Here is a 19,982-nt window from a genome sequence, read left to right as displayed (position 1 = left end):
ACCTTGGTAGGAAGAATAGAGGCATGGACTATTCACTAAATGGGGAGAAAATTCAGAAATCAGAAGTGCAAAGAGATTTGGGAGTTCTAGTCCAGGATTCTCCCAAGATAAACTTGCAGGTTGAGTCAGTAGTTAGGAAGGCAAATGCAATGATGGCATTTAATTTGAGAGGACTTGAAAATAAAAGCAGGGATGTACTTCTGAGGCTGTTGTCACAAAGCTGGTCCTTTTTTGCTAAAAGCTGCTCCTTTTCTCAGGAATACGGTGTCCTTAATTTTTTTCAGAGGGGGCATAAAACACTCCGGGCTCTGAAATGGCTGGGTTTCTTAAAAGGTTATTGAGAGGCCTTTTTGCTTATAGGTAAACAGATGAGACTTTTGACCAAAGCTTTTATGTTTAGAAGTGACCTGTATAATGAAAGGGGAGTGGCCAGTCCTGGAAACTGAAGTTAAGTTAAGCAGTTCAGTCCAGAGCTAGTTAGGGAGTGCAGCAGTGGGCTGTGTGGAAACAGGCTGCTAAACTTTGTCTCCTTCTGCCCTTCTAACTTCAACCTGTAAGTCTTTGTTTCATTTTTGCTGTGTTTAAGGGGTTTGTTTATTAGGACCGTTGTGTATATTCGAAACAGCATAACTAAGTCTAGTTTGGATAGACCGAGTTCTATAGGGATTCTTTGTGGTTCAGTGAGCTGTCAGCATTAAGAGAAATTACCTCTTGCTGACACAGTTGCAATATTCATGCAGCTTTGGATGGGATTCTGCAACTTGAGACAACAAACTTTCACATGAGCAAAGACTACTCTGGTTAACAATGGCATAGTGAACAATTTCTGACAACTGCAACCTTACACAGAGAACACAAACAGAAATGGTCTTATTATAACTTATTCCCATCATGCATGTACAAGTTAAAAGAAAATGGAACTTACCTTACAAACAACTGAAAATTGTCGATCATTTCCAGTCCCAACCACAAGATAGCCATCCTTTGTCTTAAAAGCCTACAAAGTAGAAAGTAGCAAGGTCAATACTTGTTTGGGGTTGAAGCTGAGACTTAAAAGCAAGATGCCGCTAAAGTTTATTAACAAAGCCTATTCAATAAAATAATGATTTCTATCAATAAAAGCAGGGCGATTTCTCCAGCAAAATATAGTGAGTGATTTGGGATTATCCTAAACTTGTATCAAATTTTAAAAAATGAAAATTCGTGCAAGCACGAGTTTAGACAAATGTGGAAGATTCAAGTCAGATACTGAATTAGCTGCAGAATCAAAACTTATGACAGTTTTACTGCTCTTTTCATTCTGCAGCATTCATCCTTGCCTTAGCAGAGCACTGCTATATGCATGACAGCACCCATGTAAAAGTGCTAATACTTTTTTTCCCCAAACTGTGGATGCTGCTGTTAAAACTTTGCTCTTCTTGGTTTCAAAGCAAAATATATCAGACTCTATAGGAACGACTGACAATTTAAATCCAAATAAGTCAACACTAGAAATATCAATTATTGGAGCAAATGGAAACTGAAAGACTGAAATACTGAGTTATAATGTTAAGGGTGAACAACTCAATGCTCAAGGTTTTAATTTCAAGAAGCTTCTGCTATAAGGAAATTAAAGTCATTGTTGCTAAGCACCCCAGAAGTAAAAACCAGCTGAAATTCTTTCTGACTTGACTTTTATGTACATGGAGTCAAAAGGCCAAAGCCAACCCTTCCACAGCACACTGGCATCAGCCTCTGCCCAAAAGCCTTGTTCAAGTTACCAAACTGAAACAAGACTGGCAGAGATTCAAAGTTGCAAAAATGCTATACCATACATAGTTCTTGCTACATTCAGTGATGTGTTTTGCTCTCAGTGTAGTGGGCATCAGCACTAATCTCTGGATAAGGACCAAGAAACAAACTAGATATGGTGGAGTCATTACAATGTGGGTAAAAGAGAAGCATCTAGACTGAGACAGCTTTCTCTGTGCCCTAGTAAGATTGTCATATATCCCTTTGAACAACAATTATTGTGTGAATTCTGTGAAACAGGTTTCATATTTGCAGGAGCTGAGAGAGACTGGAAGAGACCAACAAAACAGTAAACATGGTCAACTTCTATCTCCTCTGGCCCTGGACTGTGAAATAGTAATTAGGTCTAAGTTAAACGTTCATTGTTAATAAATGGATAGAATTTTATGGATCTCCTGCCAGTGATTTTTCAGGCAGAGGGGACATGCAAAGTTCCCAAGGTGATCTTCCTGCCACACTCTTATACACCCCTGGAACAAGGATTAGGGTGATCCTAATTCTCACCCCAATTGAGGGGTCCTTAAATGGACTCAATTTTGAGGCTGGTGGGAGGAGTTCACTAGGCAGGGGGCATGTCTGATAGATCACTCCACTTGGGCCTTGCGTAGGATGCAGGGGTGTCAGTATTGAGTGTGCCCTACCTATCTCCATCTCCTCCTTCCCCATACTTCTCAACAACTTCATCACATCTAGTTGCTCTCCACATGTACAAACACTCTTCCCTCCACAGACCTCATAACCATGAGATCTCTACTCTTGGCTTGGATTTTAGGATGTCAAATCTAGAAAGTGCCTTCTGTCTCAGTTCTGGCCACTAATGCCACCAGCGCTGCTGGGGCTACGGAGCTGCAACCTAGCTCTCTGATGTGGTCTTTCACCCTTATCCAGGGCTTGTGTCTAAATTCCAACTGATTCGGATCTTTAAACAGCTCTGTGCTGTGTTCCCTGACATCTCTTCAGATGGCAGGCAGGAAAACACCAAAACTCCAAACACTTGCCCAAAAATATCACCAAGTGTACCTAAGCTAAGTTTGCTAAAAGTTGGGATTTTTAAAGTTATTGAAACATTTTTGAAACAGAACACTGACTAAAAACTTTTTTTTAAATTCATAATTTGAATTTGAACTTACATTTGGAAAGATTTTCAAATACGAGAATAGGTGGAAACTTGCCTACCTTACGTAAAACCTTGGATGTCCAGCCATCTTGGCAGAACCAGAAGCCTGTTTTGAAAGGCCTGAGGTTGGATAGCACAGATGGCAATATAGCAGGATGCTGCAGCTCATAGTATCACTACAGGGTCTCTAGGCACTTGCTGAATTTCCTCGTAATCTAGAAACACCTGTGCTCAAATTGTCAGGTCAGATGATGGCAAATACCTCCTGTTCTGTAGTGGCAATACACTATTAGTGACTGTTAAATTCATAAATATCCTAAATTTTTTGCAGCTAGATTCTTCCAGTGTGTTACTAAAGATGTATCCATGACCCCCTGTTAGTGCCCCATAAATGCCTAAGTCAGGTACTTGATGGATTTTCCAGGGTAGGCAATTATGTCAACATCGCCTGTCAAATAAGCAAGAGCTGGCTTTGTATCTCAGGCTGATGTCCCATAGTGCAGCATACCATTGATTGCAGACAAATAGCAATGCACACACACAGATAGACCAGGAATATTTGTCAAATGCAAGGTCATCAATATTTTCATGCAGAGATTGGTGCATGTAAGGAATCAGCTGTTAGAGGAATTGGAGGAGGTTGGTACGATTACAACATTTAAAGGCATCTGGATGAGTATATGAATAAAAAAGATTTGGAGGGATATGGGCCAAAAGCTGGAAAATGGGGCTAGATTTATATAGAATATCTGGTCGGCATGGACAAGTTGGACCGAAGGATGTGTTTCCGTGCTGTGTATCGCTATGACTCTAATATGCAATTACTGTAGTATAACAGACAGATATATCTTCAGGTATGTGCAATATTCCCAGACAGCTGCAATGACACTGCATTCTGCCATAACTAAAGTTTGGATCTGAAAGAATATGAGGGATAGCCACTACAAACTTGGCTGATGACCAGAAGCCTGGTTATGAAGCACAACAACGAATATCTGATTGAATAAACCAGTGACATACTGAAGATATGCTTAGTTAGATCTGGAGTCATTCTTCAGTACATACCAGGAAGAAAGCATCCCAAATGGCCATGATGTGATGAAATTTGCACATTTTCCAAGAGTTTGACCTTGTAAGAGAAACAAGGCACAAATGCATATCCTACTCAGTATTTCAAGGAAAACGACAAAGATGAAGGGGTAAATGGTGATGACAGGAATGTGTTTATTAATGCAACATACTCTTAGATTGCACCCTAGACTTAAAGGCAATACCACCTGTAGCAGGGAAAGAATTGTAATCATTGTGTCCCCATTCAACTAGCATGGTATCGCATCCATTCATCTGCAAATGAACTAAAAGGTAGGTTGTCACAAAGTAACCAAGAACCACCAGACAAAAAAAGTCTATCAGTAACATTTCAACATGACACCCACATGCATTCTTTTGTGAAATTATAAGTATTCCCTTTCCTACCACCCCTCAGTATTACAACTCTTGTGGCTTCAGCACAGATAGAATCAGACTTCTCATCTCATTCTAAATACTGAGATGTTCTTTGCCAATTACATCTGAGTTTTGGAGCCAATAATGGCTCACTACAGATGGAATCTCCCTACACATATTAGGGACAGACTTGACCATTGGTACGGTAAATACAAGGACTGCAGATGCTTGAAACCAGATTCTAGATTAGAGTGGTGCTGGAAAAGCACAGCAGTTCAGCCAGCATCCGAGGAGCAGGAAAATCGACGTTTCGGGCAAAAGCCCTTCATCAAGAATAGACCATTGGTACACAAGACATTATGCTGGGTACTGATTGAGGGGGTTGCAAAAGTTGAGCAGTTGCTGTGCTTTCAGTAGAGTTCCCGTTTCACCTCGCACAGTCAACCATACTTCGTAGCTACAACAATAATGAAAATTACCTTCAGATCAGATACACATCAGTGCTATTCTCTGAGGCCAAATTTAAAGAATCTTTTATCCTATTTAAGGCAGCAAATATGTCGGCTCCAGACAATTATTTCAGTCCCTTTTGTGGCAGGTTGGCAGTTTCTTAATTAATCTGAAGATCTTTGAAAGCAAGTAACATGCTGAAAACTGTGAAGTTTCTTGTAGTTGAATTTCTAGAGATTGGTTCTCAGTTAGACAAAGTTAAAACAGGTTGTAGAAATCCTTCCCTATGAAAGGTAGCCCACTTTAAGGTATGTTGTTAATTATTTTGGCTGCTTAATGTCTTTAAGCTTATTCACAACCTTTAAGTGGAAGTTTGTCAGTTATTTCTGAGTTTAAAAGCAAACATCAAAATGGCTTCTTATCACATGACATCTCCAAGTTCTTTTTCCAAAGAGGTTTGTGATTTCACGTACTGCTTTTGTTTAATACTTTGCAATTCACCCAGTATGGTTTAGATGAAGGAAGCCATCATAATACCAAAGGAATATTGATAGGATCCATTCACATCTGTCTTACAGGCATTGAGTTTTGATGTTCCCTTTTATCCAGGGTGACATTAGAGAGAGAGACAGGCCAGCGAAAATTCTATCGTTCTTTTGCGTCTTAAATGAATTTATAAATCCATCTTAAATTAGTGGATTTACAAATTCCAGCATGGTTGTGAATGTCCATATTTAAGACTGTCTAAAGCTCAAATACCAAAAACCACAATTTCCAGCATCTATTTTAGTCATCTATTTGTATCAATCTTTTAAAAATAAAATCATTCACTCAAAGTTCATAATATTCTAGAACATGGCATAACACATAATTAATGAATAAGGACCCCCTTTTTAAAACTGACCCATCTAGACAATAGGTGCAGGAGTAGACCATTCTGCCCTTCGAGCCTGCACCACCATTCAATTTGATCATGGCTGATCATCCTTAATCAGTATCCTGTTCCTGCCTTATCTCCATAACCCTTGATTCCACTATCCTTGAGAGCTCTATCCAACTCTTTCTTAAATGAATCCAGAGACTGGGCCTCCACTGCCCTCTGGAGCAGAACATTCCATACAGCCACCACTCGCTGGGTGAAGAAGGTTCCCCTCATCTCTGTCCTAAATGGTCTACCCCGTATTTTTAAGCTATGTCCTCTGGTTCGGCACTCACCCATCAGCGGAAACATGTTTCCTGCCTCCAGAATGTCCAATCCTTTCATAATCTTATATGTCTCAATCAGATCCCATCTCAGTCTTCAAAACTCAAGGGTACACAAGCCCAGTCGCTCCAGTCTTTCAGTAAAAGGTAGTCCCACCATTCCAGGAATTGACCTCGTGAACTTATGCTGCACTCCCTCAATAGCCAGAATGTCTTTCCTCAAATTTGGAGACCAGAACTGCACACAGTATTCTGGGTGTGGTCTCACCAGGGCCCTGTACAGCTGCAGAAGAACCTCTTTGCTTCTATAGTCAATCCCTCTTGTTATGAAGGCCAGCATGCTATTATCCTTCTTCACCACCTGCTGTACCTGCATGCTTACCTTCATTGACTGGGGTACAAGAACACCCAGATCTCTTTGCACTGCCCCTTTACCTAAATTGATTCCATTTAGGTAGTAATCTGCCTCCCTGTTCTTGCCACCAAAGTGGATAACCATACATTTATCCACATTAAACTGCATCTGCCATGCATCTGACCACTCACCTAACCTGTCCAGGTCACCCTGTAATCTCCTAACATCCTCATCACATTTCACCCTGCCACCCAGCTTAGTATCATCAGCAAATTTGCTAATGTTATTACTAATACCATCTTCTATATCATTAATATATATTGTAAAAAGCTGTGGTCCCAGCACTGATCCCTGCGGTAACCCACTGGTCACTGCCTGCCATTCCGAAATGCCGTTTATAACTACTCTTTGTTTCCTGTCAGCCAACCAACTTTCAATCCAAGTTAGTACTTTGCCCCCAATACCATGCGCCCTAATTTTGCTCACTAACCTCCTATGTGGGACTTTATCAAAAGCTTTCTAAAAGTCCAGGTACACTACATCTACTGGATCTCCCTCATCCATCTTGAGAGTTACATCCTCAAAAAATTCCAGAAGATTAGTCAAGCATGATTTCCCCTTCATAAATCCATGCTGACTCTGACATATCCTATTACTACTATCCAGATGTGTCGTAATTTCATCCTTCATAATAAACTCCAGCATCTTTCCAACCACTGAGGTCAGACTAACTGGCCTATAATTTCCTGCTTTCTTTCTCCCACCTTTCTTAAAAAGTGGTACAACATTAGCCACCCTCCAATCTGCAGGAACAGATCCCGAATCTATCGAACTCTGGAAAATAATCACCAACGCATCCACGTTTTTTTTGATCAGATTAGATTACTTACAGTGTGGAAACAGGCCCTTCGGGCCAACAAGTCCACACCGCCCCGCCGAAGCGCAACCTTTTCTCGAGCCACCTCCTTCAGTACCCTGGGATGTAGACCTTCAGGCCCCGGGGACTTATCAATCTAGGTTTGCTAAAACGAAGCACTATTTAGCTGCTGCCATAAAATGCAAGAAACAAAACATCCTTCAGATTATGCTCATGTTTCATCTGCTCTGCTACGCAGATAAGACTTCAGATTCCTTTACAAATGGTCTACTGTCTGAGTTCATCATATCCCAGAGCCTCCAATCCAAACTGGTAACAAATTGACTCAACAACATGCAGATATTTTTAATTTTATATTCACCTTCTGTTAGATATGGACCATATGTTTTCCAGTGTAGAAAATTTACGTTCAACCAGTCAAAGCTAGCTATTGGGGGCTATGTATTATCATATGTTACCACTGAGTTTTAACCACGCCATTCACCAGTATAAATCAGTTGTAATCCTCACCCTATTAGTTCATCCATATGAATCATGTATATTGTAGCAGTGATTAAAGAACGTAAGTAGTAAGATGAGTTGACCATAAGACCTTTCTGCTTGCTCCACTATTCAATAAAATCACAGCTGATCTGAATGTGGCCTCTAACTCACTGTTCTGTTATTCTGAATAAGATAGGTTTTACCTTAACCCTAATCCTCCGTTCCCTTCTTGATTAAAAATCTGCTCTGAACATACTCAATAATTTGCAGCCTCCAATGCTCACTGGGGATGAGAATTCCAAACAATAACTCTTTGTTCTTTTATACAAAATTGTATAAAAGGGCACTGCACATCAAAAGTTTAACTTTAATAATATACTGAGAAAATAGACACTGGTCACAGAAGAATCAAATTTTGGTTCAGAAGAAAAGTTTCATGCGGGCAGAAGGGCAGATTATGTTGCAAAGACACCAAGCTGAGAAAATTGTATAGACATTGTCCAGGTGTCAGACTGATGGAACCATCTGAAGTGGACAGAAGTATCTCGGCCAACAGTTAAAAAAATAAATATAAGGAATTAACATAGGACTAATACTAACTACATTGGAACTGAGTAAATCTATAAAGGGTATTACTGGGAAAAATACTGAAACTTTGTTTTGCTGTTCATGTTAAGCTTTTTCAAAACTAACGTATACATGCCTAATGTTTCTCATTGTGCAATAAACTCATACAATTTTGTTTAAAAAAAACACATTTTGCCTTACGTAACAATGTTTCATGAATAACCTATAGAATTATCAACTGCAAAAATTAAACTTATAATCTATCAATTCAGACATCTTCAGTATTATCATCAGGAATAATCATTATATTACTCAGTTACTTGAAAATTCAAGAGTTAGGGTGGATGATGCTTGGTTTAATGAGTTAATCATAGAAAATACCTCACAGAACAATTTTGAAGAACTCCAACAGAGCTCCCCCAATGTCTCATACAATATCAATCTATCATTGAAATGGATTATCTGATGATCAGTCTTTTTGCTGCTGGTATCTTGCCAAATCAGAATTGGCTGGTGCAAGGGTAATTACATTTCAATGGCTGTAAAGGGCTTGGAGATGACCCACTGTTGTGAAAGAGGCAAAAAAACTGCAGATGCTGTAATCCAAAAGTAGACATGTAGGAGGGTGGAAGAACACAGAAGCCAGGCAGCATCGGGAGGTGCAGAAGTTGATATTTTGGGTGTAACCCTTCTTCAGGACTGGGGTGGGTGTGGAGGGAGCTGCAGATAAAGGAGCAGGGTGGCGAAGTAGGGATAGGTGAAGACTAGTAGAGGGTACGACCTGGTTGGTCAATGGGAGGAATGGATCCAGTTGGTGACAGGGAACAGAAGAAGGGAGGGAGAGGGCTAAGAAAACAAATCTCCAAGAGAAGTTACGTTTACAAAATAGATCAGGCACGAAATGTAAAAAGAGACAAGGAAGGTTAGAAAAAAATAAAAGGCCAACAATAAAAGGACTCGTAACCAGTCAACTAGATTATGCTCTGATCCTGCAGTGTGAGAGGTTCCAAAAAAATCTCCTCAAACACTGTAATAGCTTTAAAAGCTTGAATGGAATAAAATTTTGTTTATAGCTGCAGGCAAGACCACAGAAAGTATTTTTTTTCTAACAGACACCAAGGTCCAAAGAGCTAATGGTGAATTTGCACGATACCTTATGTTCCAGGTGGAGCATTGGTAATAGTTTTAGTTACTGTATTACAGGTAGGACACCATATAAAACCAATAAAGCGATTTGTGAAAGTAAGTTCAATACAACACAAAAGGTTAAGATGTAACCAGATGAATTTCTTTACATTTTGAAGATTAAATAAAGAGTGTAGTGATAGCAATTTTCCAGATGTGACTAAGATGATAGGACTTAAATTTATGATTAAAGAACAGACTAATAGACTTCCAAAAAAATTAGCAAGATTTCTTAGAATATTGAAAGATATGTCACCAACTGTCAATGAAGAATAAAAGCCATAAATTTAAGGAAATTACATAATTATTTGAAGAAAATTAGTATTAAAGGATATATGAAGAATTCAGAGAACAGGAGTACTGAAACTATGGAGAAGAGTAGGATAACACCCTAGCTTGAGGAGATAAGTAACAATTGTGACATTCAAGTGTCAGGCAATGACCATCGCAATCAACAGAGAATATAACTATCTCCCCTTGACAAACAATTACATGAATAGCCCAACATTACCATTGTCAAATCACCACTATCAGTGCCCTGGGCGTTACTGTTGACCAGAAATGGAACTGGACCACCAATTTTACTACTGTGGCTAAAAAAGCAGGGTTGAAAGCTGGGAGTGAAATACCTCATCGTCTGACTCCCAAAATCCATCCACCATATATGAAGCACTAGTCAGGAGTGTGATGGAATACTATGCACTTGCCTGAATTAGTGCAGCCCAGAGGACACGGCAGCTCACCTGATTGCAACCCCTCCCCCCGCAAACCACGACTTTTAATTTTCCCCACTGATGCACAGTAGTGTGTACCATCTATCAGATGCACTGTAACAACACACCAAGAGTCTTCTGATTACATCTTTTAAAGCTCTTTGACTGTGAAATACATGGGTAACAAATGCTTGGGAACATAACTATTTGCACATTTGCTTAAAAGCCACTCATCAATCTGACCTATATCACTGTTCCTTTACTGTCAGTGGATCAAACTCTTGCGTTCCCTTCCTAACTGCACTGTGGATGGGCCGACCCCACATGGACTGCAGTGGTTCAAGAAGGCAGTTCACCATCACTTTCATACTTGCAATCAGAGATCAGCAATAAACACTGTCTTAACTACTGATGCCTGTATCCCATTAAAAAAATTCCTAGACACCAATGAAATTAACAGGAGGTGGCCAGTTGGCTTTTGAGTTCATGCCATCTCTATGAAATAACTTTCTAATTAGTTTACTTGCCCATGCTTTATCCTTGGCCCTGCATTTTTTACTTTTCATGACATTTCAATTTCATTGAAGTTTATTATTAGACTTTCGTTCACAAGACTTTCAGGTCTATTACGGGTCAAAACAATTCACTGCATTTATTTTCACTCTCCATTTCTTTGGTTCTTTTGTCAGGTATCTCAAGTCATTAATCTCTGATTACTCACCCACCTACCATTGGAAGCTGTGGAATGAAAACAATCTCCCAAGATCCCGGGTTTCCAATGTCAGATAACTAAAGTGGTCACCCAAGCTAGCATTTCAAGCATCCACATAATATTGAGAATACAATAACTGCTGGGATGGTCAGAATGGTTGATATTCACCTACCAAAGTAAACCTTCTGGAGAGATTCTTCAATACACTTTAATGGCGCTCAAAAGAAGCACTGCAAGGCTTCATTTTAGAGTGGAAAAAAAGTGACCGAGACATTAAATAAGCATTCTTTCCTCATACAAGAGGTTGTAAAATAAAATCGAGAAGTAGTGGAAACCAAGGGTCTAGTGAGAATGAGGATTTTTTTAAAAACTTAGCAAAATGTATTGAGAAATTAACAAGATTAAGGCCAACAATGTCCTGGATCCAATGACCTTACTTGCAGAATATATTTTACAAGTTGCTACAAAAACAGCAAGAGGAACATCAACTTTGATCTAGATTATAGAATAGTCCTGCACTTAGAAATTAGCAAACGTGACACAGTTAATTGTGAAACCAGGAAGTGACAAGACAGGAAAGTACACATCTGTTAACCTTACATCTAAGTAGGTAGAATATTATAATAAATTATTAGGGTCATGATATTGGACCACTTAGAAAACCATAATATAGTTAGGCAGAGCCAAATCTGTTGGTGTTTTTTGAGGTTAATTGGAAGAATTGATTGAAGTTCAGATGACAAACAGAAAAGGATTCAGAATAAACTAGCCATCTTTGATTTGCAGGTTACAACAGGGCTGTATTTACCTGTTTATTTCAGACTTTCAGCATTTATATCTTTCTCATCTTAAACAATTAGTAATTTCACTGCTTCCAAATGTGTTTTTCTTTCATGATAAAATTATTCACTGCCATAGATGCTTAATCCGCAGCCTTTCAATTATGCTTACCACGACACATGTAATGGCATTCAGAAAGCTTATTTCATTCATCAGATTAAAAGGTTTTGCTTAATGTTGGGATTCAAATGATTGCATTAGGTTCAAATACTAAAATTAAGAAGCTTATAAACTGACATTAAATTCTCAGAAGCATATGTCCTTTATAGCATGAATGGAATATATTTTTGATCTAATATTTCAAACATATTTTAATGTGTTTATAAATTAAATTGAATCTTCAACATAAAATAAATGTTGCAGATACATCAAAGCAAAGACTGATCCAGATTTATTAGCATTCTGAAGATTACAGGTAGGTCTTATGCTTAGTATTTAATATCATTTTGGTTCCAAAGTGTCAGCTCAATACCACTGCTGTCAAGCATCTGGAACATGTCCATGGAATAAAAATACATAGAGCTTTTTAATGGGCAAACATCAGATGATTGTCTGAAATTCAGTCACAGCCACAAGACTTCCCACTGGGTAATTCAATAATTATAGGCCATATCTCTATAATCATAACACAAATCCCATTTCAAAATTTGAAGACTGATTTCCCAAGCAGCAAGGGCATAATGAAAACTAGCCAAGCACCCCTTCATCAACACCTTGACCCTTGGAAACTGTTGTGTACACTCATTCCTCACTATACACCGATTTGGTATCCGTAGACCCTTGTTCTGCTAGTGTTATAAAGGAGGTAAGGGGTACTGTTCCTTTAAGAGAGATAAAAGCTAGCAGAACTACCTGACACAGCACCAAGTGTTCTAAATAAGGTAACAATGTAACATTTGGTTGAACAGCTAGATTAGCTGGGCTGCCTGGAGACGACAAAACAAATTCGAATTGGGCCAATCAGTTTAAATTATACCCAAAAATACCAAACTCCAATCAAGTTTGAATTTAGTATATTGACAATCTTAAAAGCTAATGACACAATCCAATGTTTGGGAGTAGAAGGCTGGGAAACCAGAACAGTTGAAAGAGAGATGCCAAGCCACCAACACATGCAGACTGCCCGGAGAATAGCTCTCTTAAAGATACCTTTATCTATCAATCAGTGACCTGTGAAACATAATCCCTAAAAAGAAAAGTAGACAGAGGAAGACACAAGGCGAAGATTTGACAGCTAGCAGGTTTTGAAATTTGAATGTTTGGTAAATCTTAATCGGGTGGGGGGGAGGGGGTTTATCGGACTAGTATTGTAGAAAGGGAAGGTAAAAGATGGGTTAGAGAAAGATGTTGTAAATGGGTGTTAGTTCATTATTCTCTGTTAAAACGTTGTTCATTTTTACTTTACATTGTGACCTTTGGGATAGTTCTTGGCCTCTCGAATTTTCACAGATTACCACACAGGGTAAATCTTTTCTGTGTTAGAGGTTAAAATTGGGGGGTGGGGGAGGTTTACCCGTGTCATCACACAAGGTCAACCCTAGACCCTATTTTTATTCCCACTGACTCATCCAATCTGACCACACAGTTCTTAGTGGCAGATACGAGATCTACATTGTAGCGGAATCTATGTTTTTTTAGTTATCCGCAAGATTTCTTGACCTAACTCCATGGATGAGGAGGATTTGGTGACTGAGAAAAGACTCACCTATCGGACTCTAAGCAATTATGTTGAAGCATACTTTATTTATACCTCCTAACAGAGAGAGTAGCAGATAAGAAAATGTAACAAACTATTCAACTCTTAGGATATATTACACTCCTTCCCCACATAAATAAAACATAAAAGCACACGTACTTAATTTCCCAGTGTATAACTAAACTAATATAATCAATATTTAAAATTTAATAGGCTTGTTGGCATATTTGCTTTTACATAATCATTTCCCCATATGACTTATTATCTATATCCAAAGGGATATTTGCTTGCTCTTAACACCAATGTGTATTTAACAAAAATAATGTTTCTCAGGAAATTATGAGCCAAAATGTCTTTCTGCTTCTATCCTACATATCTTTAATTAATCTACCTAACTTCTTTCTTTCAGTGTAGGTACCTTCTTTCATTTCCTTAAGCTTGACTCTCTTTTCTCAACATACCCGAGTACCTTGAACTTTGACAGACAGCTCCAATTAATTCGAAAGTGTAGTGCTGGAAAAGCGCAGCAGATTAGGCAGCATCGAAGAGCAGGAGAATCGATGTTTCAAGCACAAGCCCTTCATCAGGAATTCCTGAAGGGCTTATACCTGAAACATCAATTCTCCTACTCCTCAGATGCTGCCTAACCTGCTGTGCTTTTCCAGCACTCTTGACTCTGAGCTCCAGCATCTGCAGCCCTCACTTTCTCCCAGCTCCAATTAATTGTTGGGACAGAGATTTGACAGATTAGTTTCAAAGATCCTAATTACTTTGCTCCAGATTCTGAAACTAGGGAATTTTCATTTCTTTGTAGCTGCTACTATGACTCTCACTATGGAGTATCAGGGTTATATCTTTCGCTTGCCTGGTTTTCCTGTTCAAGCAAATCATCAATGGAATTTCTCTACAGTCTCCCCTAGATACAAGAATGCACCTTTTAGAATGTATCTCTTTATACCTCTGTTCACATACTATTCAACTGTTACCATCTTGGTGGTTTTCACCATGACCATGACCGGCATTGAACTCTTAACTTTCACATCCTATACTACTGACATCAGGCTTCAGCAAACTAAATCTTGTCATAGGAGTGTTTAAACACAAACTTGTAAAATGAGCAATCTATTGTAGATTGTGGGGCTATTCTGGAAAAGAACAGAAATGATCAAGCTTGTGTCAAAAAGAAACATGAGAATTCTTGCAAACCTGGTCACCTAGCAAATACTTCTGTAAAGACCTTTTCATAATTTTTACACTTCTTTCTTCCTTCAGCATCACATAATCCTAGATAATATGGCAGTATCACTGTAGCAGTGTGTTTTATTCCAGTCTTACTCAGAAATTATCCAAAGTCTTCTAATGTAAACTGAGGACAAATATCTGACAGTGGCTCAGTGGTTAGCCCTGCTGCCTCTCAGTGCCAGGTCCAGGGTTCGATTCCAACCTCGAGCGACTGACTGTGTGGAGTTTGCATATTCTCCCGTGTCTGCATGGCTTTCCTCCAGGTGCTTCGGTTTCTTCCCACAATCCAAGCTGTACAAGTTAGGTGGATTCACCATGGTGGGTGTGGGATTACAGGGGTAGGGTAGAGAGCTGTGTCTGGGTGCGATGCTCTTCGGAGGACTGGTTTGGTATCGATGGGCCAAATGGCCTGCTTCCACACTGGAGGGATTCTATGCTGACACCAACAAGTGGAAGAATCCAGAAAAGAAATCAGAGGGAAAATAAGGCCTTGGAAAGCAAAATGAACATCTCATCAAATTCTGTGAACTGGTGCTATTGAATGGTTTTTCCCTGGTATTTTCTTCTCCACCCACTACACCAGTGTTTATCTGTATATACCTAACAGTTTTAAAAGGGATTAGACATTTAGCTGGCAGTTATGTGTTGATGGTTCACAGGGTGTTTTTGTCTGTAATTTCTATTTATTTATTTGTAATAAATAATAGATCTACTTTAGTGTTTTCTGTTAAGCTGAGTCCATCAGACTGGCACACTAGGGACTTTGAGTACTTTGTTTAAATCATTAAGTTTTAAAGCAACTCCAAGCTAGAGCTTTTCAATTGGGTGTAATAACATAACCCTCAGTGCAATTCGTTTCAGAAGTATGCTGAAATAGGTGGCCAGAATCTCAAATTTCTGCATATTTCATTGGACTGGGTCTCTTTCATAATGATCATTAGACACTACATCAGAAGTATCCGGTTACACCTTGATGAAGAAAACATTTACTTTACACCCACCTAATTCCTTATTTGAAGCCAACTATGAAATGCTTGCTTAAAATTGTACCAGTTATCTTTCTTGGTCTTGAATTCCCTCATTGTGCCCAAATATACCTCGTGCCAAAATTTCAAAAAGAAAACTTTAATTTCTCAAATAAAATATCAAAGAATTCCAAACTAACCTTGTTGCCATTTTTCTGTTATGTACTGTGATGAGAAATATTCACATGTGGAACACAATTACAAACAGTCATGTTGAAGCATACCTTGGGAGCACCACCACCTGTACGTTCCTCTCCAGGTCACCCTGACTTAGGGCTGCATCACACTTCATCACTGGGTTGAAGTCCTGATTCTCCCTTTCTAACAACAATGGGTGTGCTTATAACATGTGGATTGTAGCATTTTAATGTGACAATTTACTTGCAACTTCTTGAGGACAATCTGAGATGGTCCAGCAATGACACTCATATCCAATGAAAATACAAAACTAGCATCCCCAAGGTTGTTTGCAATTCGATCCCAGTTCGTCTGTTGGTTGACTGATAAACATTGGCCATTTACTCCAGAGGGTACTCACTGTTTTTCTTCATATAGTGCAAAGGTATTTTTAAGAATCTATTTGAACTGAAAGCCAAGACCTCAGCTTCTGAAAAAATGATTCGCACTGAGGCAAGTGTCCATTTAGATGATCACAATCATCTTTTCACTGCAACTTACATTTCCAGACTTACTGAATCCAACAGCCTCTTGAATAATTCCAGACATTCTGGTCACAAAAAGGCACTCCATAACTGATTTACTTCTTGCTGGTGTTTTTTTTAAATTATTTGATCAAATGCGAGCACTACTGGCAAGGCCAGCATTTGTTGCTCATCCCTAATCGTCCTTGCAAAAGAGATGGTGAGCTGCCTACTTGGGGTATTGCAATCTGTCTAGAGGTGTACCCACAATGCTGGTAGGAAGGGTGTTTTACGATTTTGACTCAGCAGCAGGAGGAGCAGCTGTAAAGGAACTTTCGACTTAGATATAGAATGGTATGGGGCTTGGAGAGGGACTTGTAGGTGGCGGGCGATTCACGCGTCTGCTACCCTTGACCATCTTGGTGTTAGAGGTCATGGGATTGCAAAGAGCTATCAATGTAGCTTGGTGAGTTCCTGCAGCTTATCTTGTATATACACATAGTGCTCCCACTGTCTGTTGGTACAGGGAGTTGTTTCTATTCTTTCATGTGACCTGAATGTCACTGCCAAAATCAGCCTTTGTTGCCCATCCCTATCGCTCCTAAACTACATGATTGGTAGGTCATTTTACAAGGTTGACCCTATGACAATCTGTCAAATAAGACAGATATGAGATGTCTGAAGGACATTTGAGAACCTGATTTTTTTTAAATGACATCAGTAGTGTCAATTTATATTCCTGATTTATTAACTGAATTCAAATTCTACCAGCTATCATGATAGGATTTGAATCCATATCCCCAGATTATTAACCCAAATCTCTGGATTACAAATCCAGTGACATCACCATTACGTGACTGTCTCCTACTATGTTGCATATGTTCAAGGTCATAGATGGGGTGCCAATGAAGCTGTTTTGTACTGGATCTATGAGTTTTGTACGAGTTTTGAAAGCTGTTGGAGCTGCATTAGCTCAGGCAAGTAAGGACGATCCCATTACATTCCTGATTTGTGCCTTGTAAATGGTGAACACACTTATTCAGAAGGTGAGTTATTCACCACAGAATTCCCAGCCTTTGACCTGCCCTTGTAGCCAAAGTATTTCTATGACTGGTCCAGTTATGTTTTTGGTCAATAGTGAGCACCAGGATGTTGATAGTGGGAGAATTCGGTGAGATTCAGCAGTGTAACCATAAATGGTAGATGTTAGATTCCCATTGCATGGCATAAATGGTTCTCTCTTACTTCATCTTGACATGTAGACGACTGTGTTGATTACCTGAGGTGCTTGGTAGGGCTCTGGTAGTACACAAGTGATTGTTAAAGCTAATCTGCACCCAGAAGGCTCTTTGTAAATACATGATGATACCACAGTTGACTGAGTTTTGAATGTTTTGCTGGCTCAAGATGTCTCCTTCTGGTATTTTCTCTCTACTTTAGATACACACTTGTTGTTGAATGAGTTGACTTTTTTTCCCAGTCACCACTCCAGCTACTTCCTCTTTACATGGATGAGCAATCCAGTTACAAGTCCTTTCCCAATCAGCTTGGTCTCAGGACTCTTCGTTTCCTCCTGGAAAAAGGTCTGAACCATCCCCATTCACCACCACCCTCCTTTGTCTGATTGATCTCATAGTCATTTGGAACAACTTCTCCTTCAACTCACCCCACTTTCTTCAGGTTAAAGCTCTGGCTTTGAGTAACCGCATGGTATCTGTCTCCTTCTAGGGTACGTGGAACATTCCTTCTTCCATTCCTACTCCAGTCCCCACCAACAACTCTTTCTCCAGTCCTCAACAACATTATCAGTGCTGATTCCCTGTCTTGTCCGGAATTAGAAATGCTTAGGTATCATTTCTAATTTCAATCCCGCTCTCACCTCTCTGTGACTCCTTCCTTGCCTTCCTTACCATCTGTTTCCATTTCAGAGGATAGGCAAACCCATTGACTCCCAGTTACCTTGACTATGCATTCACATATCCTGCTTCCTGTAAAGACTTCATGCTGTTCTCCAGTTCCTCTGCCCTGTCGCATCTGTTCCAAATTATGCCAATTTCGATAAGGGGGTGTCCAAAACGTCCACCATCTTCCTTGACCAAGAAATCCTCACCTCCATGGTTGATAGAGCCCTCACCTGTGACCGACCCATCTTGCCACTTCTGCCTTCACCCCCTCTCTCTGCCCCCACAAATAGAGTCCCCTTTGTCCTCACCTACCATCACACCAGCATTTACATCCAAAGAATCATTAGCCACCATTTCCACCAGCTCCTGCAGGATGCCATCACCAGACACCCCGCCCCTCATCAGCCCTCCGTAGGGACCATTGCTACCAGATCACCTTGGTCCACTCTTCCTAATCTCCCAACATCGCCCCATTCTCCCACAATGCTTCCCTGCAATCACAGAAGGTGTAACATCTGCCCATTTTCATCCTCCCTCCTCATAATCTAAGGCTCCAGATACACCTTCCAGGTGAAGCAGCAATTTACCTGTACTTCACTCAAACTAGTCTATTGTATTCGCTGCTCACAATGTGGTCTCCTCTACACTGGGGAGATGAAGCCCAGACTGGGCGACGGCTTTGCAAAACAGCTATGATTCTGTCCATAAAATTGACCCTGATCTTCTGGTTGCCAAACATTTAAATATGCTACAATGTTCCCTGGCCAGCTCAGCCCAAGCTGGAAGAACAACACCTCATTTTCTACCTGGGAACTCTGTAGTCTTAATATCAAATTCAATAATTTTAGAGCTTGAGCACCTTCTCTGATGTCCCTATCCTAATCTCATACACCAGACCTTGTTATCACATGGGCTACTGCCACAAACAGCTCTAACAATCCCCACTGGCAGCTATTCATTCTGCCAGGCTATGTTTACCCATTTCTTCATCTACCCAACTGCTTACACTCTTTCCCTGGATTCCACTGCCATCTATTGTTTACTCTTTTCCACACACTCTCCACCCCAACTTCAGCATATACACTAACCTTTTCCCAGTTACAATCAGTTTTGAAGGGTTACTGGACTCGAAACAATAACTTTGCTTTCTTTACACAGATGCTGCCAGATCTGCTGAGTTTTTCCAGTCAGTTCTGTTCTTGTTCCACACTTTTTAAAAAAAAATTTGATGCAATAATCCTGAGTATGCTGCTCCCAGGACTCAAATTCAAAATCAAAACTCCCAATTAAAGCCCTCAGAGAGTCCTTGTCGTGCTTTCTTCAACCATCTTGACAGTTTCACCTAGACTTAAGCTTTCCATAGGAAATCAACTTTGGTAAACATGTGATACATTTCAGGCATTCTGAAAATCCTGAAATATGTCCTTGAACATCTTGGTGGAGTTAATCAGATTCAGTAGCTTCCCATCCACGCAGTGTCTGGATTACCATCGTGGAAGGCAGATATAGTGGAGAAAAACATATGGAGGGTTGGCATTCTGCTCTAACTACATTAGTGACTGGTAGGAGGTCAGAAAACTCACCAACATCCAGGACAAGCTTGAGCGATGGTGGTGTCCAGGTCTTGTTGCATGTTAGAATAAACTGCTTCAGTTTGTAAGGAGTCACAACTGGTGCTGAACATTGTGCAATTATCAGCCAACATGTCTTCTCTGACTTCTGATGGAGCGAAGGT

At 39.8% G+C, this 19,982-nt stretch overlaps 1 protein-coding gene across 6 annotated transcripts in view; it reads right to left on the bottom strand.

Annotated features, from left to right (window-relative positions):
* The window catches only part of sugct (succinyl-CoA:glutarate-CoA transferase), a 475,105-nt gene that overhangs the window by 325,592 nt on the left and 129,531 nt on the right, over positions 1 to 19,982 (bottom strand). For all 6 annotated transcript variants that reach the window (XR_015756922.1, XM_087986077.1, XM_087986079.1 and 3 more), the window contains exon 10: positions 926 to 997. Coding sequence is in view for 5 of the 6 variants with exons in the window: in XM_087986077.1 (XP_087842203.1) it covers positions 926 to 997 (72 nt within the window). In the remaining variant the exon portion in view is untranslated. The remainder of the gene's footprint in view (positions 1 to 925; positions 998 to 19,982) is intronic.

Source organism: Chiloscyllium plagiosum, unplaced genomic scaffold (assembly GCF_037043375.1).
Source record: "Chiloscyllium plagiosum isolate Xiang-an unplaced genomic scaffold, Cpla_swu_hap1 HiC_scaffold_4, whole genome shotgun sequence".
NCBI classification, from domain to species: Eukaryota; Metazoa; Chordata; class Chondrichthyes; order Orectolobiformes; family Hemiscylliidae; genus Chiloscyllium; species Chiloscyllium plagiosum.
The sequence above is the reverse complement of the archived record's forward strand: the minus strand, read 5'-3'. Positions and strand labels throughout refer to the sequence as shown.